This window comes from Xyrauchen texanus, chromosome 39, assembly GCF_025860055.1.
Source record: "Xyrauchen texanus isolate HMW12.3.18 chromosome 39, RBS_HiC_50CHRs, whole genome shotgun sequence".
In the NCBI taxonomy this organism is placed as follows: domain Eukaryota; kingdom Metazoa; phylum Chordata; class Actinopteri; order Cypriniformes; family Catostomidae; genus Xyrauchen; species Xyrauchen texanus.
Window position 1 is genome coordinate 13,231,915 of NC_068314.1, and position 21,371 is coordinate 13,253,285.

The 21,371-nt window shown below is 38.4% G+C and overlaps 1 protein-coding gene across 1 annotated transcript; it reads right to left on the minus strand.

The window, feature by feature from the left end:
* Nucleotides 1–735: 735 nt before the first annotated feature.
* On the minus strand, nucleotides 736–17,379 carry znf831 (zinc finger protein 831). Its single transcript, XM_052111431.1, has 4 exons — nucleotides 15,562–17,379; nucleotides 12,879–15,414; nucleotides 5,120–5,292; nucleotides 736–4,272 (listed from the first exon to the last, which is right to left on the minus strand). The coding sequence occupies exons 1-4, from the start codon at nucleotides 17,377–17,379 to the stop codon at nucleotides 3,484–3,486; spliced, it is 5,316 nt and encodes a 1,771-aa protein (XP_051967391.1). The 3' UTR covers nucleotides 736–3,483.
* Between the last annotated feature and the right edge of the window lie 3,992 nt (nucleotides 17,380–21,371).

The following is a 21,371-nucleotide window of genomic DNA, read 5'->3' on the forward strand; positions in this document are numbered from 1 at the left end:
GAAATCAGAATAAGGCCCAGGTGCTCTATATACTGTAGCAAGGGTAAAAGATGACAGAATTAAGCGGTGTCACATTAAGCATTATTAGTTAAAAAGACTTAAATTTATATCCTGTCCTCTGAGTAACACCAAAAACGTCACTGTAAATTGTAGCAACACCTCCTCCTCAACCCTTCAGATGAGGCTCGTGTTTATAACAATAACCTGGGGGAGTAGATTAATTTAAACTAATATATTCATCTGGTTAAAGCCAGGTTTCAGTCAAACAGAGCACATCCAAACTATGATCTGTAATAATTTAATTTACAAATAGTGCTTTGATTGAAAATGCATGCAGCTGACTCGCGATAGGAGAATAATGCAGGGGGAAACCAGATGCGATCTGAAAAATGGCAGATGTTAAGGATTAAAGGCTGAAAACAGAAATATAAGCAATTCTAAAAAAGCTAGCAGGCTACAAACACAGACTCGAGCTATGCGCCAACAGCAACAGGTAAAATAGATGAAACAGTAAGAGTATAAGAATAAGCAATGCTAAGCAGGCTATAAAAACTCATGCAGCATGCCATCAGCAACAGGAACAGGAAGTCCAGTGATGTCACTGTGACATCATTGTAAACTTTACTTGAATTTCGTAGTATTTGGGGTCCCATTTTAAATTAGAGGTATTTACCTCCTATGTACTTACAGAACATTAAGAAAATCAAGCAATTAATACAATGTATTTATTGTGTACATACATGTTGTTATATTGTACTTACATTTATGGTACATGCATGTAATTATTTATGTGAATATCTACCCATACATACACATTGTTTTACGAAACTAATTTGATTGAAATTTGCTGCTACCAAATTCAAGGCACAGATAGGGTTAGGCTAAGTTTAGGTGTAGGTTTCAGATTAGTGGATGGGTCAACATTGTAAACATTTTGCAAAACTGATGATCCTTTTTATCTCAGCATGATTTGAGAATGTTCCAATGAGCATGTTGTGTGCTTCAATGTAAGCAAGAAAATCTGATCAGTCTTACAAAGAAGTATATGCATTAATCATTTAAAGCCAAAAAATGTATTTATTTATTATTAAAGTCTAGAACTGTCTGCTTATTTCCAGGTCTAAAGGAATGTTCCAGGCTCAAAACAAGTAAAGCTTGACAGAATTTGTGGCATAATGACAATTACCAAATAATAATGATAATAATTGACTCCTCCCTCTTTGTTTTCCAGTACAAATCACATGTACAATAAGGTATTTCCAACATAAGTAAAAGGTTCAGAGCACAGGAATTACGTTGGTGATGAATAACTAGAGGTTGTTCCACCTAGAACATTAGTCCCACCTCAAAAAGCTTTCGACAACTTTACACATCAAATTATATCAATGTAATGAATATTCAAATGTTCCGAAAATCTGATGCACTTTGCCGTTAAAGTCACATCCAATCAAAGACAAAGAAAGCGTAGTTCCAGCTTCAGCCTCACTGGCAATTTGAAAAGCACAGAACAATTTTAAATGTCAAAACATTTAAATGTCACCGATTTTCCCATGTGATCATTCTGTGCACTTCTTTTTGGAGGTTTACTTGCCCCTGCAAGGCATCTGTTTTGTCAAAACATGGCAGATGTTGAATTGGTTAAAACAAACTTAATAATACTGTATAATGCCATATAGCTTTAATAGAACTTTGACATAAATAAGATTTGTTCAGGTGATTTGAAATTCACTTGAACAACTTATCATAAATCGCACTGTGTGGATACATTGGCCACAAAAAGCATTTGGACACTGAAGACTTTATATATATATAAATATATATAAACAAAAAATAAACATTCATGAAAAAAATATGAATGTTATTACATTAGATACAAAATAATCAAGCAAGTGGCATCTGCAAACAAATGACGCTAGAGCTTTACTGAAAACTAACTTAACATTTCTGAGCCACATTTACAATTACTTTTAAGCAACTGATGTCAAGGTAATTTTAAGTAAATGTACTGTATGAGGTCAGTTCCCCACAAGTTCACACAGGTGTCTTAGAAGAGTCACCACAGGCGTAGTTTACCATTAACCATGGACATGCTCAACTAATGTTTGACAACCAGAAAGTGTCCAAATACCTAACAAATTTCTATTTGTGAAATGTTTTGCTTAAAATGTGTGCTTGTGTTACACCCCCAGATGGACAGCAATGAGGAAATGCAAATATATATATATCAGAATGTAAAACAAATAAAAAAAAGTATTGTTGATTTTTAACAGTATATCAATTAAAACACATATAAATGTATAGTATTCCAAAGATCATTATATAGTTGTTATCCATCAAATGTCTTTGTGTAAGCAATAATATTCAGCAAAGAAAAGTGATGATACTGCAGGAACGTTAATATATGTGATGTTTTTAGTTTCAGTGTCAGAGGCCTCTAACTGGCTGCTGACTCATTGCCTTCGCTGCATGTACTGATGGCCTGATGACTGATCCCTGATGACATTCTCAGTGAAAATGTATGTTTGGGCATGACTTTGTACTTGCACTGAGTCAGCCTGGTGGATCATATTAAGAGATCACACTCTAGAAGAGAAAGTGTGCATGCATTGCATGCTTTCTCCAGGTGCCCTGCCAAAGCAAGAGGTCAAACTCCTGGGGGTGTGAAAAAATTCACTGCACATTTTGATGGGTGGTAGCATGATGATGCAGGTCCTGTATTGGGCTTTTTGTGTCTACATAGACTTGGGTGCAGATGTGGCCACTAAACAATTGTCTAAAAAGGTTGTCTGCAGATCTGGAAGTAAGGTTGTGTCACCATCTTTGTGAGGACCAAATATCCTGACAAATCCTACACTACCAGTCAAAAGTTTGGACACATTTGACTGAATTTCTAATGATTAAAAATAAACTTTTGTTCTAAAGACTTATGCTTATATCCTTGAAATATATTTTTGCAGACAAACATAAATTGTGCCAGATTCTTAATTTCACTACAAAGCTAAACTTTTTATTCTCAAGAAAAGTCAGTTTACAAGTGGCCATCAAACATGATAACCCTTACGAAGTTAGTTCAGAGAATGCCCAAAGTCTGAAGACCTGTAAATAAAGGCTGACTACTTTGAAGATGCTGAAATATAATATATTTCTAATTAGTTGAATTTTTTTTGGTAAATACATTTACAATTCCAATTCTTTTACAATTCCAATTATTCTGAATTGTCTGCAAACCTTTAATACTATTAATAAAGAATGAATGTATAAACTTTTGACTGGTAATGAACATTGTGGGAACTTTGGAAGTTCCTCATGGTAGAAACAGCTTCGTGAAGTGAGACTACATAATTTAAAATCTAAAAATGTAGCTCTCTGTAAGGGGTAGATTTAGAATTAGGGTGTGGTAAATATAATTAGCTTAATTTGTCAGCATTTAAGTCAGTGGAAAGTTCCCTCCATAAAAAACCTTTGTTTGTTTGTGTTTTTGCCTTACTCAAGTTCAATGACTAGCTTTTGCTCATCATCACTGCTGCTGTTACTGTCCTCGTGTTCCAGGTAACTATTATTACCTGAATAGCATAGTTTAGACTCTGTTGAGTTGCTATGTGTGGCCGGAGAACATATTTGATTGGTGTGTGGGACTTGACTAAAAGTTTGCTGTGGGGCATTGGAATGAGATTTGTATAAAACACTGGATGATGACATAATACTTGTGTTGACCAGCTCAGTCCTTGAAGCACAGCAGTGGTTTTGTGAAACACTGGCTGATACGGTTTGTTGTGATATTGTTTTGTGTTGTTGTGAGAGCACCTGGGCTTGTGTGGCTTTTGAATAAGTCCAGTGGGTCTTAGCGCTCCTTGTCTGTGTCTCCTTTTGGACCTCCATTTGCATGGCATTAACCGAGAGTGGATGTACCAAAAGATGTCTGCTCGTTTGATTGGCATATCCTGACACACTTTGCCCTGATGATAATGAAACAAGCCTTTTGTCATGTCCAAGAGATTTTGACTGCATTTGGCTAGTCTCTTGAGTATGTTTCCCAAATCCTTCATTCTTGCTATCTCTTCTGATGTAGTTGTCACGTTCCCTATGACCTTGAGGTTGACAGGTATGTGAATGGATGTTCGTGCAGATCGAAGGTGCTGGATAGTTTGAAATGCTGAATTTGTCATGCTGAGTTTGGTCTACAATGTGGAGGGACACATTAATCACATCCTGGGAGACATGAGGGTGAGCTTGTGCTTCAGCTGTTTGATGTTCCTCACAGGGTTTCTCATCCTGTTTTCAATAGAAATATATAGTGACTTGCTTGCTTGTTTCGCAGCAAGAAAATGCTTTTCATTTTAAGACTCTCCTATAGATAACTCACTTTACAGTTTTACACTTGGTCACTTCATGCATTTTTAATGATCCGAAATGCCCTTCAAGACACATTCGTGATATATACTGTAGCAATCAAATCACCTCAGGACTACATACACAGACTCGACCAAGTATAAGTGCACCTTGTTGTTCAGACAACATAAGTAGACTTTACTTCTTCCCAAATGGAACTACATCAGCAGATGGAAATTTTGGAACCCTGCAATCCACATGTGAAAGAGCAGTCATGGATGAGATGGTTACATGAATAGAGCAACCGTGAAATGCAAATAATTTTCATATGAGGGCAAAGAGATTGTTTAACAGAATCTCTCTCACACTGCCAAGCATTATCATTATAATGGAAATAAATTGCAAATAGTGCAGGAAAAGTAAATAAAATTTATATTCATTTAGCAGAGACACATTTATGTGGCCAAGTATAGATGGAATGTGCCTACCAAATTGAAGAGCAATCTGATTTATCAAGATGCATAAAGTGACTATGTGTAAATAGGCCCTATAATAAAACACACAGACCCTGTTGTTAAAACTTGGTACAAACATCACAAATAGAGCCTTATTTGTTCTATTCACAGTGTGAAATTTCTTATTAGAACATCATAGCCTTCAGTGTTATGCTAAACACCTGGTTGTGTATTCCCACTTTTTCTAGGATTTGAATGTTTTAAGATATTACCTGTAACCACCTATTCACCTTATGACCTCTCATTCTCCACAAGCCATTCTGTCTGTCTCTCACCTTTCCTTTGTCCTGTTTGCCATTGTTCTTGCAGCCTTGGCTTGTGTTGTTGGTGTCAGCCACCTCTGTGGCCCGCCTCTCCCACTCTCCACATCCACTCTCAGGTTCCTTGGGGACTGACTCCATGCTCTGTGTCCCAGGGTCCCTCTGAAAGGCCCCATCCTCCACAGGCCCTAAGGGAAAAACATGAATGAATGCAGTATATTTATTAAGGGATTTTGGAGTCTGGCACTAATGCTGGGTCTTAGCCTGTCCTTTTGGTTCCTTTGGGCATTTGACTGACAATGTGGGCAGATCCAAGTATAAAAATTAAAATTCACCTGGCCTGAGCTCAGACAGATAAAGGGGTATTTACTGAAATGGGAGAAGTGTTATTTTTCACAGCTGCAGAAGGCTGTTTACCATGAACCGTTTAAAACATGAACATCCATAAGAGTGCATGTACGTCCAGCTGTTTATTTAGGCTTGTTATACACTTTAAAAGTGTTGTTACCTTAATGATCTGTTTTCAGGATATAATTTAGATAAGATATATTAAATCAGATTTTTTTTGTCTTGTTTTCCAGTAAACATATCTAAACATCCTAAACAAACCGAGCCATGAAGTCCAAGGAATTGTCTGTAGACCTCCGAGACAGAATTTTATCGAGGCACAGATCTGGGGAAGGGTACAGAAAAATTTCAGAAGCATTGAAGGTCCCAATGAGCACAGTGGCCTCCATCATCTGTAAATGGAAGAAGTTTGGAACCACCAGGACTCTTCCTAGAGCTGGCCACCCAGTCAAACTGAGCTATCGGGGTAGAAGGGCCTTAGTCAGGGAGGTGACCAAGAACCCGATGGTCACTCTGACAAAGCTCCAGCATATCTGTGTAGAGAGGAGAACCTTCCAGAAGAACAACCATCTCTGCAGCACTTCACCAATCAGGCCTGTATGGTAGAGTGGCCAGACGGAAGCCACTCCTCAGTAAAAGGCACATAACAGCCCATCTGGAGTTTGCCAAAAGGCACCTGAAGGACTCTCAGACCATGAGAAACAAAATTCTCTGGTCTGATGAAACAAAGATTGAACTTCTTGGCCTGAATGGCAAGCGTCATGTCTGGAGGAAACCAGGCACCACTCATCACCTGCACAATACCATCCATTGCTGCATTCATCATTCCTTCGATCCTGACTAGTCTCCCAGTTCCTGCCACTGAAAAACATCCCCACAGCATGATGCTGACACCACCATGCTGTGGGGATGTTTTTCAGTGGCAGGAACTGGGAGACTAGTCAGGATCGAAGGAATGATGAATGCAGCAATGTACAGAGACATCCTTGATGAAAACCTGCTCCAGAGCGCTCTGGACCTCAGACTGTGGTGAAGGTTCATCTTCCAACAGGACAATGACCCTAAGCACACATCCAAGATAACAAAGGAGTGGCTACGGGACAACTCTGTGAATGTCCTTGAGTGGCCCAGCCAGAGCCCAAACTTGAACCTGATTGAACATCTCTGGAGAGATCTGAAAATGTCTGTGCACTGACGCTCCCCATCCAACCTGATGGAGCTTGAGAGGTCCTGCAAAGAAGAATGGTGCCAAAAGTGCTTCAACAAAGTATTGAGCATAGGCTGTGAATACTTATGTACATGTGATTTTTTTCGTTTTTTATTTTTAATAAATTTGCTAAGATTTCAAACAAACTTATTTCACATTGTCATTATGGGGTATTGTTTGTGGAATTTTGAGGAAAATAATGAAATTAATCAATTTTGGAATAAGGCTGTAACATAACAAAATGTGGAAAAAGTGAAGCGCTGTGAATACTTTCCGGATGCACTGTGTATATATATATATATATATATATATATATATATATATATATATATATATATATAATTATATATATACAGTCTAGGTAAGTTAAGTTTGAACATCTGAAACCTCTTGAAGTATAAACTGATAAATTGGACAAGGACATCACTTTAAAACTGAACAAAAACTGATTTTCTGAATTCATATGTTACAGCCAGAAATTCTATACAATTTATGCTTTGCTCTTCAGACTCCTGGAACATATGGCTCATTGCAAACCAAATATCAGACAAATGAGGAAAAAATAATATGACAGTTTCACATTGTATATCAAGACACACTGACCGACATGTGGTACTATATTATGATGGTGGAGATATAAAAATGATAGTCCTGATGATTCTCTGGGGTGGATTTGGTTTGGCTGAACTCTAGCACATGTCTCTGTGCAGCATTGCTCTCGAAGAGGAGGCTATGTTTGGCTCTCAAATTGCACGTCAACTGTCTGGAAAGGAGACAGGCACAAAATCCCCCTTTAACCTCTGGGTTTGTGATCTGGTGGGTCTCTATGGGGTCCTTCATCCAGTGACCTCTTGTGAGCACCCTGTCGATTCCCTGAAAACATCTGATTCATCAATCCTGTCCCAGTCCAGGCTGGTTTAGAGGTTAAGACTGCTGTTGTTTGACTATCTTATCTGAAACAGTGGGACCACCATTCGTTTTACCACTAGGATGCATTGGAAGACTTTTACTTGTCTTCTTTTAGCATTGAGACAAGAATATTTTTACAAAGAGGACTTACCAGGCAGGGCTGTATGTTATGTTTATTCTAAGCCCCTCTAATCAACCCTTGACATTCTTTATATTTGTTACTGTGACTAATTTGAGTGACCTGTGACCTAAAAAAAGATAATTTCTTTATAGTGCTGTTTACACCATAAAGACTGCAAGGAACAAATGTTTCCCACAACAAGTGACTTTGACTGATAAGAGAAGCATCAGATTAGTGGGGATACAGTGGAATTAGAGAGGTTAGGGAAGGACAAAATGCCGCAGAGAATGTGATGTGAAATGTGACATGTTCACCTTAAATTTACCCTCCCACACTCAAATCTTGGAGATCATACTGGATTCAAAAAAGCCTATGCTTCTGAATGGAAATTGCCATGTAACTGTTTCTGACTATGCAAGACAGCATGTTCAAACATTTTGCCATCTCTCTTTTTTTTTTTATTTCTCCCCAATTTGGAATGCCCAGTTGCCTCCACGTCTGAGACATCAATCCATGCATCTTATCACGTGGCTTGTTGATCAAGTTACAAAGAGATGTAGCGCGTGTGGAGGCTTCATGCTATTCTCCATGGCATCCATGAACAACTCACCACGTGCCCCACCGAGAGCCCCACCGAGAGCCCCACCGAGAGCGAGAACCACACATTATAGCGACCACAAGGAGGTTACCCCATGTGACTCTACCCTGGCTGGAGTCATTCAGCACGCCCTGGATCAAACTCACAACTGCAGGTGTGGTAGTCAGTGTCAATACTCGCTGAGCTACCCAGGCCCCCATTTTGCCCTGTGTTGCATCCCAAACTTAGATGGTTATGGCGTCTCTCATTCAATACTGGAAAACATGGAATTTCTGATATTACATTGGCTGAAATTTACAAATGTGTTTGACCAATATATTTTTTTAAATATTGAGAGGATAGTTTTATTGCTCTGGAGGCTAATTTGAGATTTCAGTTATGTTTATTATTTTAGGATCAACTTTGTCTCAGATGTTTCTCTGAAAATTGCATAGGATAAATAAAAAAGACACAATTGTTGACATTATTGACAGTAAGAGTATACAGCTATTTCCTAATATTAATGTTATAAGCATATCTCAAATTATTTGGTCTGGGAAACATTTTATTAGAAGTGTTATGTGTTCAAATTTTTGAGGTGCAAGAAACATGAGGAAAAATGTGCATGCCATCTGCATTCAATCTCTGTACTGTCTTAAAACAATTGAGAAGTATATTTTCTTTCCTGTTGGCTTTCATGCTGTCAGAATTTTCATCATTTGTTATTTTATAGTTTTGAATACTAATAGGGTTTTTCATGAGTTGTTGGTGTTCATGAGAAAATAAAATAAAAATAAGAGAAAGATAGTGTTGGAACCTAGGAGAAGTTATGATGTCTTGTCACCACCTTGTGGAGAGAAAATGTTATGTCACCCTGTTATACCAGTGTTTGTCAGCTGCCATATCACCCTGCAGCTATTGCCTGGTTGCCCACGAAAGCTAAGCAGGGTTGAGTACCTGGATGGGAGACCTCCTGGGGAAAAACCAAGGTTGCTGCTGGAAGTGGTATTAGGGAGGCCAGCAGGGGGTGCTCACCCTGTGTGGGTCCTAATGCCCCAGTATAGTGATGGGGACACTCTACTGTAAAAAAAAAAAAAAAAAAAAAGCACTGTCTTTTGGATGGGACGTTAAACCGAGGTCCTGACTCTCTGTGGTCATTAAGAATCCCTAGGGCACTTCTCGTAAAGAGTAGGGGTTTAACCCCGCTGTCCTAGCCAAATTCCCCCCATTGGCCCCTATCTAATCATGGCCTCCTAATAATCTCCATCCCTGAATTGGCTACATCACTCTACCATCTCCTCTCCACCAATAGCTGGTGTGTGTGGTGTGTGGTGGGCGTTCTGGTGCACTATGGCTGCAGCATCATGCAGGTGGATGCTGCACACTGGTGGTTGAGGAGATTCCCCCTATACTATGTGAAGTGCTTTGAGTTTGAGAAAAGTGCTATATAAATGTAAGTTGTTGTTGTTATGCAGTTTATTTGCTAATGCCTGACTGCATGCAAACACTGGAATTATACTGAGCCATAGCCAGGGCTTGAAAATTAGTGAGGTCCATGGTGAGGTGTCAAGACTTTTAACAAAATTAGCCTATACCTACAAACACAACATATTCTATACATCAAAATTAAATATCAAAATTAAAGGACATAAATCAATATTAATACTGAATTATTCTCATATAGAAATGGACATTTGAAAATAAAGCATTGATTTTAAGTTGGGCAGAAAATTTTACTCATATTAACTAAAGAAAAACAGCTAAAGTTAATTAACAACTAATTTATCTAGGGCTATGTTACATATTAATATTATCCAATAACTCTTAATTATTTAAAAGTGCACTCAGTAATTTTTTACCCTTTAAAAAAGTTTTACTCCTGAAGAAATTAATTATAATTTTGAAACATATGTATAAAATCATGACCACTCACATGAGATGAGGAATGTAGTCATATCAGTAACCTTATAAAATATGTTTTATTCTCATAGGGGCTGCCATTTTAGAATCACATGACCAGATTAATACTACTGGCTTAATCTCAGTAACCATTTTGTTATTGGACACTTTCACTCATTGATTAAATTAATCATGGTTGATTGTGAATAGTGATTTCTACAATGGCATCTGTAACTGAAAACTGCCGATTTTGAATAATACTGCATCCACACCACTAAGTGTCACTGTAAGTCCATGAACATGACATTAACAAAGAGTTACTGAGTGGAAGCTACATTTAATTCACATTTTCAATTAAAGTTCATTAGAACTAAACATATTTACAAAGGCTTCATACTTAATTCATGAATGTCCAGGCTTTAACGCTTTTTTTTTTTGTTAAAAATTGCATTTATGACTTTTACAATTATTCGTTTATAGTATCCAGAGTTTAACTATGGTAGTAGTAAGATCATGCAAATCTAAAAAAATACATAAAAAAAAAAAATCACCATGGTTAGATGCAATTATTGTATGTAATTAATTTGTAATGAATAAATAATAATCAATGGAATTTGTAATGAAAAACAATATCATAAACACATGTAGAAATAATAAAATCAACCTCGATAAAAGTGACTTTTATTGCCCTGATAATACAATATTTCATATTTTTGTAGGCTAATAATATTAACATTTATTACAAATATATACACTATTTCTAGCAAAATACCATAGTTACAACTACAGTTAGCCTAATGTTACTACAGTAATTGTCAGGCATATTTCTATAAGGATGCTGAAAAGGTAATTACTGTTGTGAATGGAACAATGTTTTCCTGTTTACCTCGTCACTGTAGTTTGGTATGACGGGCTGTTTAATCTTGTTTCAACTAGTTTTAGCAGAGAATTCTGTGTAAAATGTAAATGGGTCACACGCGAATCACTGTGTTAACCTCGGGACAGCACGCCGCATGTGATTAGTGAGATCAGACGCCTTTGCTCTGCCCCGCAAATGAGCTGCGCAGCTGAATATAGCACCATTTCATCACACATTTGGATTATTGGCGGACACTAAAGAATCCATCCCTGTCTAAACTAATTATACATGCACGCAGTCACTCAAAGGAGTTATCAACTGCTTTTTTATATATATTATTATTCAGTTTGTACATAGCATCAAAATGTATTTTTGAATATGAAAAAAAATACCTCATAGCTGGCTACAGCCATGATATGGCATGAAATGGCACGACTAAAGTACAGTGCCCGTGAAGTGCAAAACTAAAGAACAAACCTTAAAAGACAACGCAAATCCAAAGACAAAATATCAATTCAGAAACACATTAAGAAATTATAAAACACAACGTCAAATCAGAAAACAAAAGAGCCAATCAGAAAACACAGCACCAAATCCAGAAACAAGTTAGAAAACACAACAGCAAATCAGAAATTACAAGAGCAATTCGGTCGAAATGGAAGTGATAGGAATAGATTCTCACCTCATTGGCTGTGTGGAGAATACCTAGTCCTTTCCTCTGTACTGGTTTGTAATAATAATAATAAAAGTAAGTTAGTAATTCACACCACTGGCAGCCTGCTACAACCTTTGTAATGTAAAAATTGCATCTTGATGAATTTTAGTGGTGTTTCTTCTAAAATAATTGAATACTGTATCCAAATAATAAGATATACTTGGGAAATCTATCCATTGGCAGCAACCAGAATAATCTTTAGATTTTTTTTGTTTTTGTTTTAAACAACAGTGTTTTTTAAGTTATAACATACAAATTGAATGAACGATTGGATGCCACCAAAGTTTTAGCACAGTTTGTGGACTTTAAGACGGTCCCTTACGTACTAGATGAAGCATGAGAACATGAATATCGTACCTAAAACTAACTTTTCCCGCTTGCTGTTTTTACTCTGTGTTATAAAGTTTCCTATTACTGTTTTCCCGAGAGAGAAAACACTTCGAATGTTTTTGTTTTTCAGTCAGTGAACTTTTGGTATGGATTTTGAAATAATCAGTGAATAAATCCTGAAGAAAGGACTAGGTCTCATTCACACAACCAATATTGCGAGAAGCTATTCCTACCCTTTCAGTTTCGACTGAATTGCTGTTGTGCTTTTTTAATTGCTGCTGTGTTCTCTGATTTGCTGTTGTGTTTTCTAACTTGTTTTTTTTTTTCTGATTTGCATTGTGTTTTCGGGTTTGCTATTTTATTATGCTTTGTTGATTTTCTTCTGAATTTTTATTTTGTCTTTGGATTTGCCATTGTGTTTTTAGATTTGTTGTTTTGTTTTGCACTTCATGGCCATCTTACTATGGAGAAAACAAATAAAAATGTAACAAAGACAATATAATGCAACATGTGGTGGTAGCTTGAGGAGGAGGGCTGACTCCATATGCTGAGTTTTGTTCCTCCCAAGGTTTTCTTCATTATATATTTAACATCTTTAGGAGTTTTTCTTATGCACAGCTGCCTTGGCATACTGACTTGGGGGTTAGTAACAGTAACAGTTTTCTTCTTTTTTTTTTTAAATTTATTCTTCTTTACTACAAAGCTGGAAAAATATTTTGAAAAAGCTCTATACAAATAATATAAAAACATAATTGAAAATTAATTGAAACAACTATGCACTGTTGTAATATACAGTATTTTGGACCTACCTGTAAATTTATCCAGATTGGCATGTTGTGTATGGAGAGCGACATCTCTCTGGAAATCTCTGCATTTGCTGTTGTCTTCAACGTGAGATGTCCTGTTCAGCATCGGACAGTATGCTTTCACTTTACTACTGTTACTCCCAAAGTCTCCTGTTGGACCTAGACCAAATGATTGTTGGAACTGATCCTGTGTAGGTGTTTGCTCTGGACAAGATGTTTCATTCTTCAGGACACCATGCTTGCAGCTGAGCTTACCTGTGCCACATGCTCTCATTTCTCTCATAGCTGAATTTGTGGCACATGCAGCCCAGCATGGCTTGTTATGACTGGGTTGTTTTGTAGAGATCAGCACCTTTTGCATCTGTTGTGATTCTGTGGGAGAGGTTAATGGGATCTTATTCTCAGATATACAAGATCCGAGCTGTGTAGATATCTTTGTTTGAACCCTTTCACAATCTCTTGATAATGTGATTGGCATAAGGTGCCCTGTTTGGTGTGGTTCCTCTGGCTCAGTATTGTTTATAGTTTGAGTGTAATTTGACTCCATTAGACAAAATGTATCTTTTAAAACAGTTGTTTTTTTGGCTGTAATATGTTCATCTTTGACCACTGGGGATGTTTTATCCTGTCTAAATGTAACCTTAGGTGTGGGGTCAGAGGAGTTGATGGGATTTAGGTTAAGCTCAGAACAGTTTTGGGGGTCTTTGTCATTCTCTCTTTTTAAATAGCTCTCGTCCCCTAAATGAGGTTCACTCAGTTTGTCACCAGACCCATGTTTGTGATGTGACTCTGTGGCAACATCAAACCTGGCAGATTTTCTTTCCTGGACATTCTCAGATATCTTGTGTGATTCATATAATTGTCCTGCTGGATTTTGACTGTAATCCATCGTAGAGATATGAAACTTTGTCTGTGGGTGTGACCAGGATGACACACATTGAGGACTGGATTTTGCAATAGTATTATTATTTTGAAGGTTTAAACCACAGACCCTCTCTTTTCTGCTGTCTGAATTAGAAGATCCACATGACTTAGAAACTATTTGTTCTGTTGTTTTGCCAATTTCACCATTATTTACCATTTCTTGCGCCACAAACACATTGGTCACATCATCATTATATTCTTCCCGTGAAAGAGATGTCTGGTTTGTGTTTGAAGTTACAGGAACTCTGTTGCTCACAGAATAGCTTTCTATTGCTTTGAAGTCTGGCATTTCGATATGAGGCTCTATCAGTGCTAACTGTTCATCAGAAATTAGTTGCATGAAAATCTGGAGGTCTGCTGTTCGTACATAAAACGTGTTAGGAGCCTGTGACTCTGCTGTGCCATTTAGTAGTATTACCTTTTCTTCACACTGGGACCCTTCACAAGTGGACATTTTAGAGGCAGTGCTACTCAGAGTATTCTCATATAGTGTGGATTTTGAGTCTGTTGTGTGCCCAAGAGGTTTTTCGGATGTAGACACAGACAAGGCAGTATGGTTTTGAATGGTAGGTGATATTGTTGCTGAAGAGTAAATTTGTGTGGTTTGAGCAGATTCAGAACAGTGACTCAGTGTTGGCACTGTGTTCAACATGACAGATTGGGTGTTCTCTGATGCTGTGAAAGCTTTTAGCGGATTATACAACGCTGATGATACAGGACCTGTTGACTGGATTTCTCCCACAGCTGTTGTACATTTACTCTGCCATAAAGCAACTTGATGCTGCACTGATGGGGGCAGCATAGGTGAAACAAGTGAAACTGATGTAGGAGTGTTAGCCTGAAATGGTGTCAGTACTTTGGATAATGTGTCTGTTTGATTCTGCTCAGAACAGGAAATCGATAACACAGTCAATGAGGTTGTTGCACATAACGCATCTTGTTCACTCTGGTCAAAGGTTTTGTCTGTTGAAGCACCTTGACACTCTTTTAAGCATGGTAAACGTGCCTCAGGATGGCATTTTACTGCATTTTGATGGCTTTGCATGAGACCTGGAATGGTTGAAGGAGTGTTATGTACTAAAGTAGAGCCAGAACATGAAGCTGACACTCCATCTGTGGAACATGGAATCTTCAGCTGGTACTTGGGAGGAAAGCTGGTCTTGACTTCAGGAACTGTAGAGCTGCTGGTAGAAACTGAAGGGGTGCCAGAAATCCCACTCATATTGTTCAAACAAAAAGCAGGGCTGCGAGTTTTACAAAGGAATTTACTTTTTTGAGGATTTGAGAACTGATGTATGAAGCTGGCCTCTGGGTTGAGAGTTTGCATGTTGACCTTTTGCTCTGGAACTCTGATGGAACTGTGTGCTTCACATATTGATAGCAGTGGTTGACTCATTAAACCACACAGATTTTCATTTGCCTTTCCCATTCGAAGATCTGAATTAATGAGCATATGCACATCATTCCCAGTGCGTTGCTTCTTCCTCTCTGATGGGATATGACAGTCATTGTGTTGTGTTACAAATTCCTCTTTGTCCAGCTTTGCCTCTCTTACATTACTATTCTCAAAGCTGGCAAATGACCCTTTAAGTTCATTTTGTAAAGTTAAAATTTGCTGAGATTCTTCTACTGTGTTTTTCTGATATGGACTTTTTAGAAGCGTATATGAAGAAATAGCCTGGATTGGTTCCTGTGCTAATGACATATTGCCAGTTTGGGGGAGACAGCAGACAACAGAACAGGAAGTAAAGCTTAGAGACACAGATCCACTGTCTCGCTGTTGGCTAATTTGAATATCTAGGCTTTCTGTTTGCTCAGTGCTAGGTGCAGTCTTTCTGGTCTTCAGAGGACAGTCTTTCTCAGTGTTGTAGAGTTTCCTAAATGTCCCACCTTTGTAAGTGTGCCATTTTGTGTAGTCAAATTTCCTGGCTTTTTTCCTGTAGTTTCCTTTTATACTTGGCTCTGTTCCAATGTCAGTGCTATCTCCATCTGAGTTAAGGCTGCTGATACTACCTCTTTCAACTGGTGATCTCTCTGCAAAAGGCAGGCAATCTACTGCTACCTGCCTAACTAGTGAGCGATGACTTGGTGTTTGTTGGTCTGATGATTGAACTGGGTAAATATGCCCTGCACTGCACCTTCTGCTAAGATTTGTATTAATTGCTCCATCAGGTGGTTTGTCACCCACAGTGAAGGGCAAAGAACTGCTCCGTGTTAATGGCACATGCTCCAGGCAAGTGGAGTGTTGTGTAGGCACGGAGCTGTAAATAGCCCCACCTCCTCTATCCTGTTTTTGTGAGCTTGAGATGTGCTTGCTGCTCCTTATCTCAAAATGGAAGGAGTCTTTATAAGTGTATGGTACTGGAAGATCAATGCTTCCTTGTTTTGACAATACTGTCTTTCTTGGTCGCACATTCTCCAGCTGTTTATCCTCTACCAACACACTATTCTCATATATGAGCTTTGAAATATGTTCTTCCAGCTTCTGCTTCTCCTGAATGGACACCTTGCTTTTGGAGTCATCAAGGGTCATCTCTAAGGAACCAGGTTCTTGCTGCTCCATTGTTGTTTCTGCCAGTGATTCCATACTAGGATCATACAGGCTTGCCCTAGGACTGCTGGATGAATGAGGCTCACTGCAGTCGCTAAAGCCAGAGTCTGTACTGTCATGGCTTTGAGACTTTCCCCGTGACATGGGTGACTCCCATGGTGTGGAAAATAGGGCTTCCTGTCTCTGAAGGGGTGTACGATTTGTAGTCAGTGGTGCACATCCATCCTCACCCAGTGCACTTGTCTGTTTGGGTGCAGAATTATTACTTATAGTTTTGCTCAAAGCATTTACCTGTTCCTGTAGTGCTGGTTTTGTGCTAAATCCAACCTTGGCAGCCTTGTGTAATCCCCATTCCCTGCCAGACCCTCTACCTTCTGAAGAGCCTGCTTGACCTTGTGTTGTAACTGAAACTACTGGAAGAACTTCATCGCTTCTCTTTACATCAGTTGAGTCTTCCCCATGCATCTCAGAGGATGGAGTGGTGCAGTTGTCTTTTGAACATTCTGTGCTATCCTGGCTGCTGAAGGTGCCTTTGTCAGATTCGCTCGAAAGGCGGGCATGAGCCTGGGTGCGCTTGTGTTTATAAAGATTACTCTGCGTCTTGAAGGAGATGCCACAAGTGGTGCATGGATATGGCCTCTCTCCTGTGTGGCAGCGCAGATGTTTCTCAAGCACACTGGGCTTCAGACAATCCTTGCCACAGTGTGGGCAAACATGTTTCCCGGTAGACTTAGGTCTGGGTGAGGTTGCTGGAGCCCTTTGCTTTTGTTGCTGCAAAACAGCCTTGCTGGCTATGTGCAATGTCAGAGCCTGGTTGCTACACATCCCTGGCAAAAACAGGGGTACAATCGTTGCATCCTGCAAGGCTCCGGCTTGGGCCTGAGGATATGGCGGCATGCCAGGAGCAGGAATGGTGTGGACATACATGGTTGTGAGAGGGGCCTTAACATGCATTTCTTCCTCTCTCTGTGCAGGCACTGAACACTGAGACTCAGCAGCTTTAACAAAGCTCTGCTTGCTAGTTTCCATGGTAACACAACCCTTGTGATGCTGAGAGACAGAGCTTGTTAATTACCTAAAAAAGAAACAGTTTTTATTATTTCATTTTTTTATCAGCCAATCTGCCACTCTGGATCAAATGATTCCTCTACTTATTTGAATTGGAATTTAGGGATAAATAGGAAGCTAAAGTGTACAAAAAAATCTGCATGATTATAGTGGACAGTGTGTGTAGAAGCTACAGAATGTGAGCGTATCAGAGCAGGCTAGCTAATCTGGCCTTTAAAAGAAAATGGTGTTACCAGCAGAAACACTTTTTCAGTTATTGTGTGATTTATTTTTTTACTTCAAAAATGGATGTGCTCAATTTCATAGTACATTTACCCACTGAGTTTTATTTCCGCAATTAATCATGAAAATGTGAAAATTTAATGAAGACTCTTGAATAAACCTATGATTGTGTGTCTAATGGGGATATAAGATTTAATGTAAATATTTACTGCAAACAAACAGTTAATATTTGCATATTGTAAAAAGCACCCAGGGAGTAAGGGCAGAAAACCGTGGTGGTAAATGATGACTCATTTCTAGAAAAATGATAGCATCAAATACCTCCTACCTAAAAAACTAGATTATTTTCACATTTAAGGGAATGTGCAGACACACGTTTGTTCAACAGAAAACACCTCCGAAATATTTTTGTGTCTTTTTTTCGCCTTTTCGCCTTTTAAAACATGATTAACGGTTTATGATCGCATTTGTCCCTGTGAGGCCCTCTTTCAATCTTTAAAGTTTAGAAATGCATACTGTTTTTGAAAACGAGATAATTATACACTGGAAAGATTTTGAAACTTCTGTTCAGCTCTACAGTAACATATTCACAAAATAATTAAAGGTTCACAGAGCAGACATTACTCGCAAATTAGAATGCTTTATAAAACATTTAAAAATGATTTAAGAACAAGCTGACAGCCAAGTCTTTGTGAACTATGAAAACTAAAATAGCGATGGTGTTTTTAGAGCAAAGCATTTTGCCTAGCTTCTTTTATAAGGTATATCTTAATATTACTTCAGCTCTCACTTGCCGAAATAAAAAAAACTAAATTATTATTAGCTACTCAATACAGTTGTTTATATTGTTCATATCTCTTTATCTTTGATCAATCGTCAATGCATCAAACCACTACACTTATGAAAGATGTCCCTATCAAGCTCATCAAAGGATCTGTAAAAGATCAGCGTGCATGATGTAAAACATTGAAATCATTAATCACTCACCAAATGTTGGAATTCAGTGGAGACAGTGCAGCAGCTACAGGTTGCCCATTTAAATCCACAATGTGGAAATCCATTGGCTGCCTTTGAAACAGTGCATGGTGAAAAGAACTCGTAGAGTGCACGTGACTGTCACCCTCTCTCACCAAAGGGGCCTTTGGTTCCTCTTCCCTCTTTAGTTTGCTTACACCCGTTTCTGTTGCTGATAGAGGAAATACAAACGTCATTTATGCAAATGTGACTGGATGACAGTGAAAACACAATGTAAAAAGTGCACAAGATAGATAGAGAGAGAGAGAGCGAGAGAGAGAGAGAGAGAGAAGGCACAGAGAATACCAACACAACAAAGTTCAGAGTGCCATCACATGCAAACCAAAGTGAAAATCATACCATGAAATGAAGATCCAGAGAGGAACAGTGAATGAGATGGACACAGATAGAGAATGGAGTAGATGGAGGGAGGAGAGAGAGAGACAGAGAGAGCGAGAGAGAGAGAGAGAGAGAGAGAGAGAGAGTACATAACAGCACATAACATAACTGAATTGTACTGAAAAACAAAATCATGTTCAAAAGAGGAAGTCGTACAAACATGCAGACCCACCTCAAAAGAGATCATTTCAACCACACATGCACACACACTGCCTTTGCTGCATGTACCTGACTTCTGTGTCTGGTGTTTCTCACTCCTCCAATCACCCACACACCCACACACAGAAGGAAGAGAAGTGTAACACAGAATTTGTGTCAGTGTAATAATTGATGGCATATGTTGTAAATTGTTTTGTTGTTGTTGTTGTTTTTAAGAAATGTTAACAAAAAGCCACTACTTATCAAGTGGCTTGTGTCCACAGCTCAAAATAATCACCAGAGTACATTAGCAATTTAGTCTGTGCTTTAAACTACACCAGAGTGATGGATGCCTCATTAGCTCCTGGAAGAAAAAACAAACCCTCCAGATTAATAAAATCAGATTTTATTATCCTTCTGTGATGAATTACATAAGCCTTCACTCTCTGCTCGTCATATATCTGTTATTGCATAAGAAAGGCAGTATAAATATCAAGCATAATTGGAGCCAACATGTTCTGCTGTTCTTTAGTTGTTGTTTTTTATTTTTATTTATTTAGTTATTTATTTATATATTTAGGGGTTCAAGCCCGAAGGGCTGAAACCCTATTGTAATTGTAAGGATTTTTATTACAAGGGGCGAAAGACCCCTATTGTTTTCATTAGTTTTCTTCTTCTTCTTCTTCTTCTTCTTCTTCTTCTTCTTCTTCTTCTTCTTCTTCTTCCGCTTCTTCTGCCTTGAGTCTATGGCAGCCCATAGAACCGCTTATGGGAAAGTTATGAAATTTGGTACAAAGGTAGAGATCTTGAGGCTGCATCTCCGCAACGCTTTAAGGGATTGGGACGAAACATGTTACCTCTCATCACCATTAGGCCCTGAGGTTACCTGCAGCATTTTCATACTGCCCCCTACTGGTCACGAGATATGAAAAAAGCTAATTTTTGCTTCTAACTTCTGAACAGTTTGTCACAAAATCATCAAATTTGTCTCATTAGATTCAGTAAGGCATAGCGAGTTCAACAATATGAAAAATTCCTATGTCGGCCATTTTGGATGTCAGCCATTTTGAATTTAGTCATAAAATGCTGTATTTTACGAACGACTTGGCATATTGTTACGAAACTTGGTATGTGTCTTTGACTCAAAAAGCTTCAGGAAGGCGCAACCTTGTGGTCAAAAATGATAATGCTATTTCATAAAAATGCTAATATCTATTGACTCCTTCTGCCTACTGTAATGATTCTGGTCTTGATAGATTCCACGGTTCATGCCAAGAACAATGAAACCAATTATGTCATGATAAATTATTGTATATTTTCCAATGATACCTGCTATTGTGAACTACATCTAGGACTCCCTAGGTCAATAATTATCAAAGAAAAGTTGAACTTTAGTTATTTATTTCATCAATCATATTTAACACCAGTTTGCAAATTCATCAACTTACAAAGTACATATGCATAAACAAATACATTCCTTTTTTGCATACTTTGAAAGTTCTTAAAAGGCTTGAGCCCCTATAATTGCTGCTTGCAGCTATATTTTTTATTATTATTCCACCATAAAACTGATCAGGCAGAGCGTACTGTAAGGCCTAGAGACTTGAAACTTGGTCAGATGGTAGTAGTGTTGCTTGCAACTCAGAAACATAAACTTGTGGTGGCTCAGTGGTTGAGGCTCAGGGTTACTGACCAGAAGGTTGGGGGTTCAAGCCCCAGCACCACCAAGGTGCCACTATTGGGCCCTTGAGCAAGGCACTTAACTCCAGGTTGCTCCAGGGGGATTGTCCCTGTAATAAGTGCACTGTAAGTTGCTTTGGATAAAAGTGCCTGCCAAATGCATAAATATAAATATATAGACTTGGCCAAATTGATCAATAGGGGGTGCTACAGCGATCAAAAAATGTGTAACTGATCATAACTCTTAGACTGTTTGACGTAGACTCAAGTGCTTTATACCATGGGAATCCTTGGCTCAATCCAAACAATATGTATATATCCGTCTCCATCTATAAAAATATTCCGCCATCTAGGATTTTTCATAAAATCTACTTTTGAAAACTAGTCCTAGGTTTTTCATCCAATCGGGACCAAACTAGTGCCAAACGATTCTATGGAGTCTCAATATCAAAAGCTAGCATAGGTATGTGAAAACATCAGAAGTGGGATTAGCTATATTT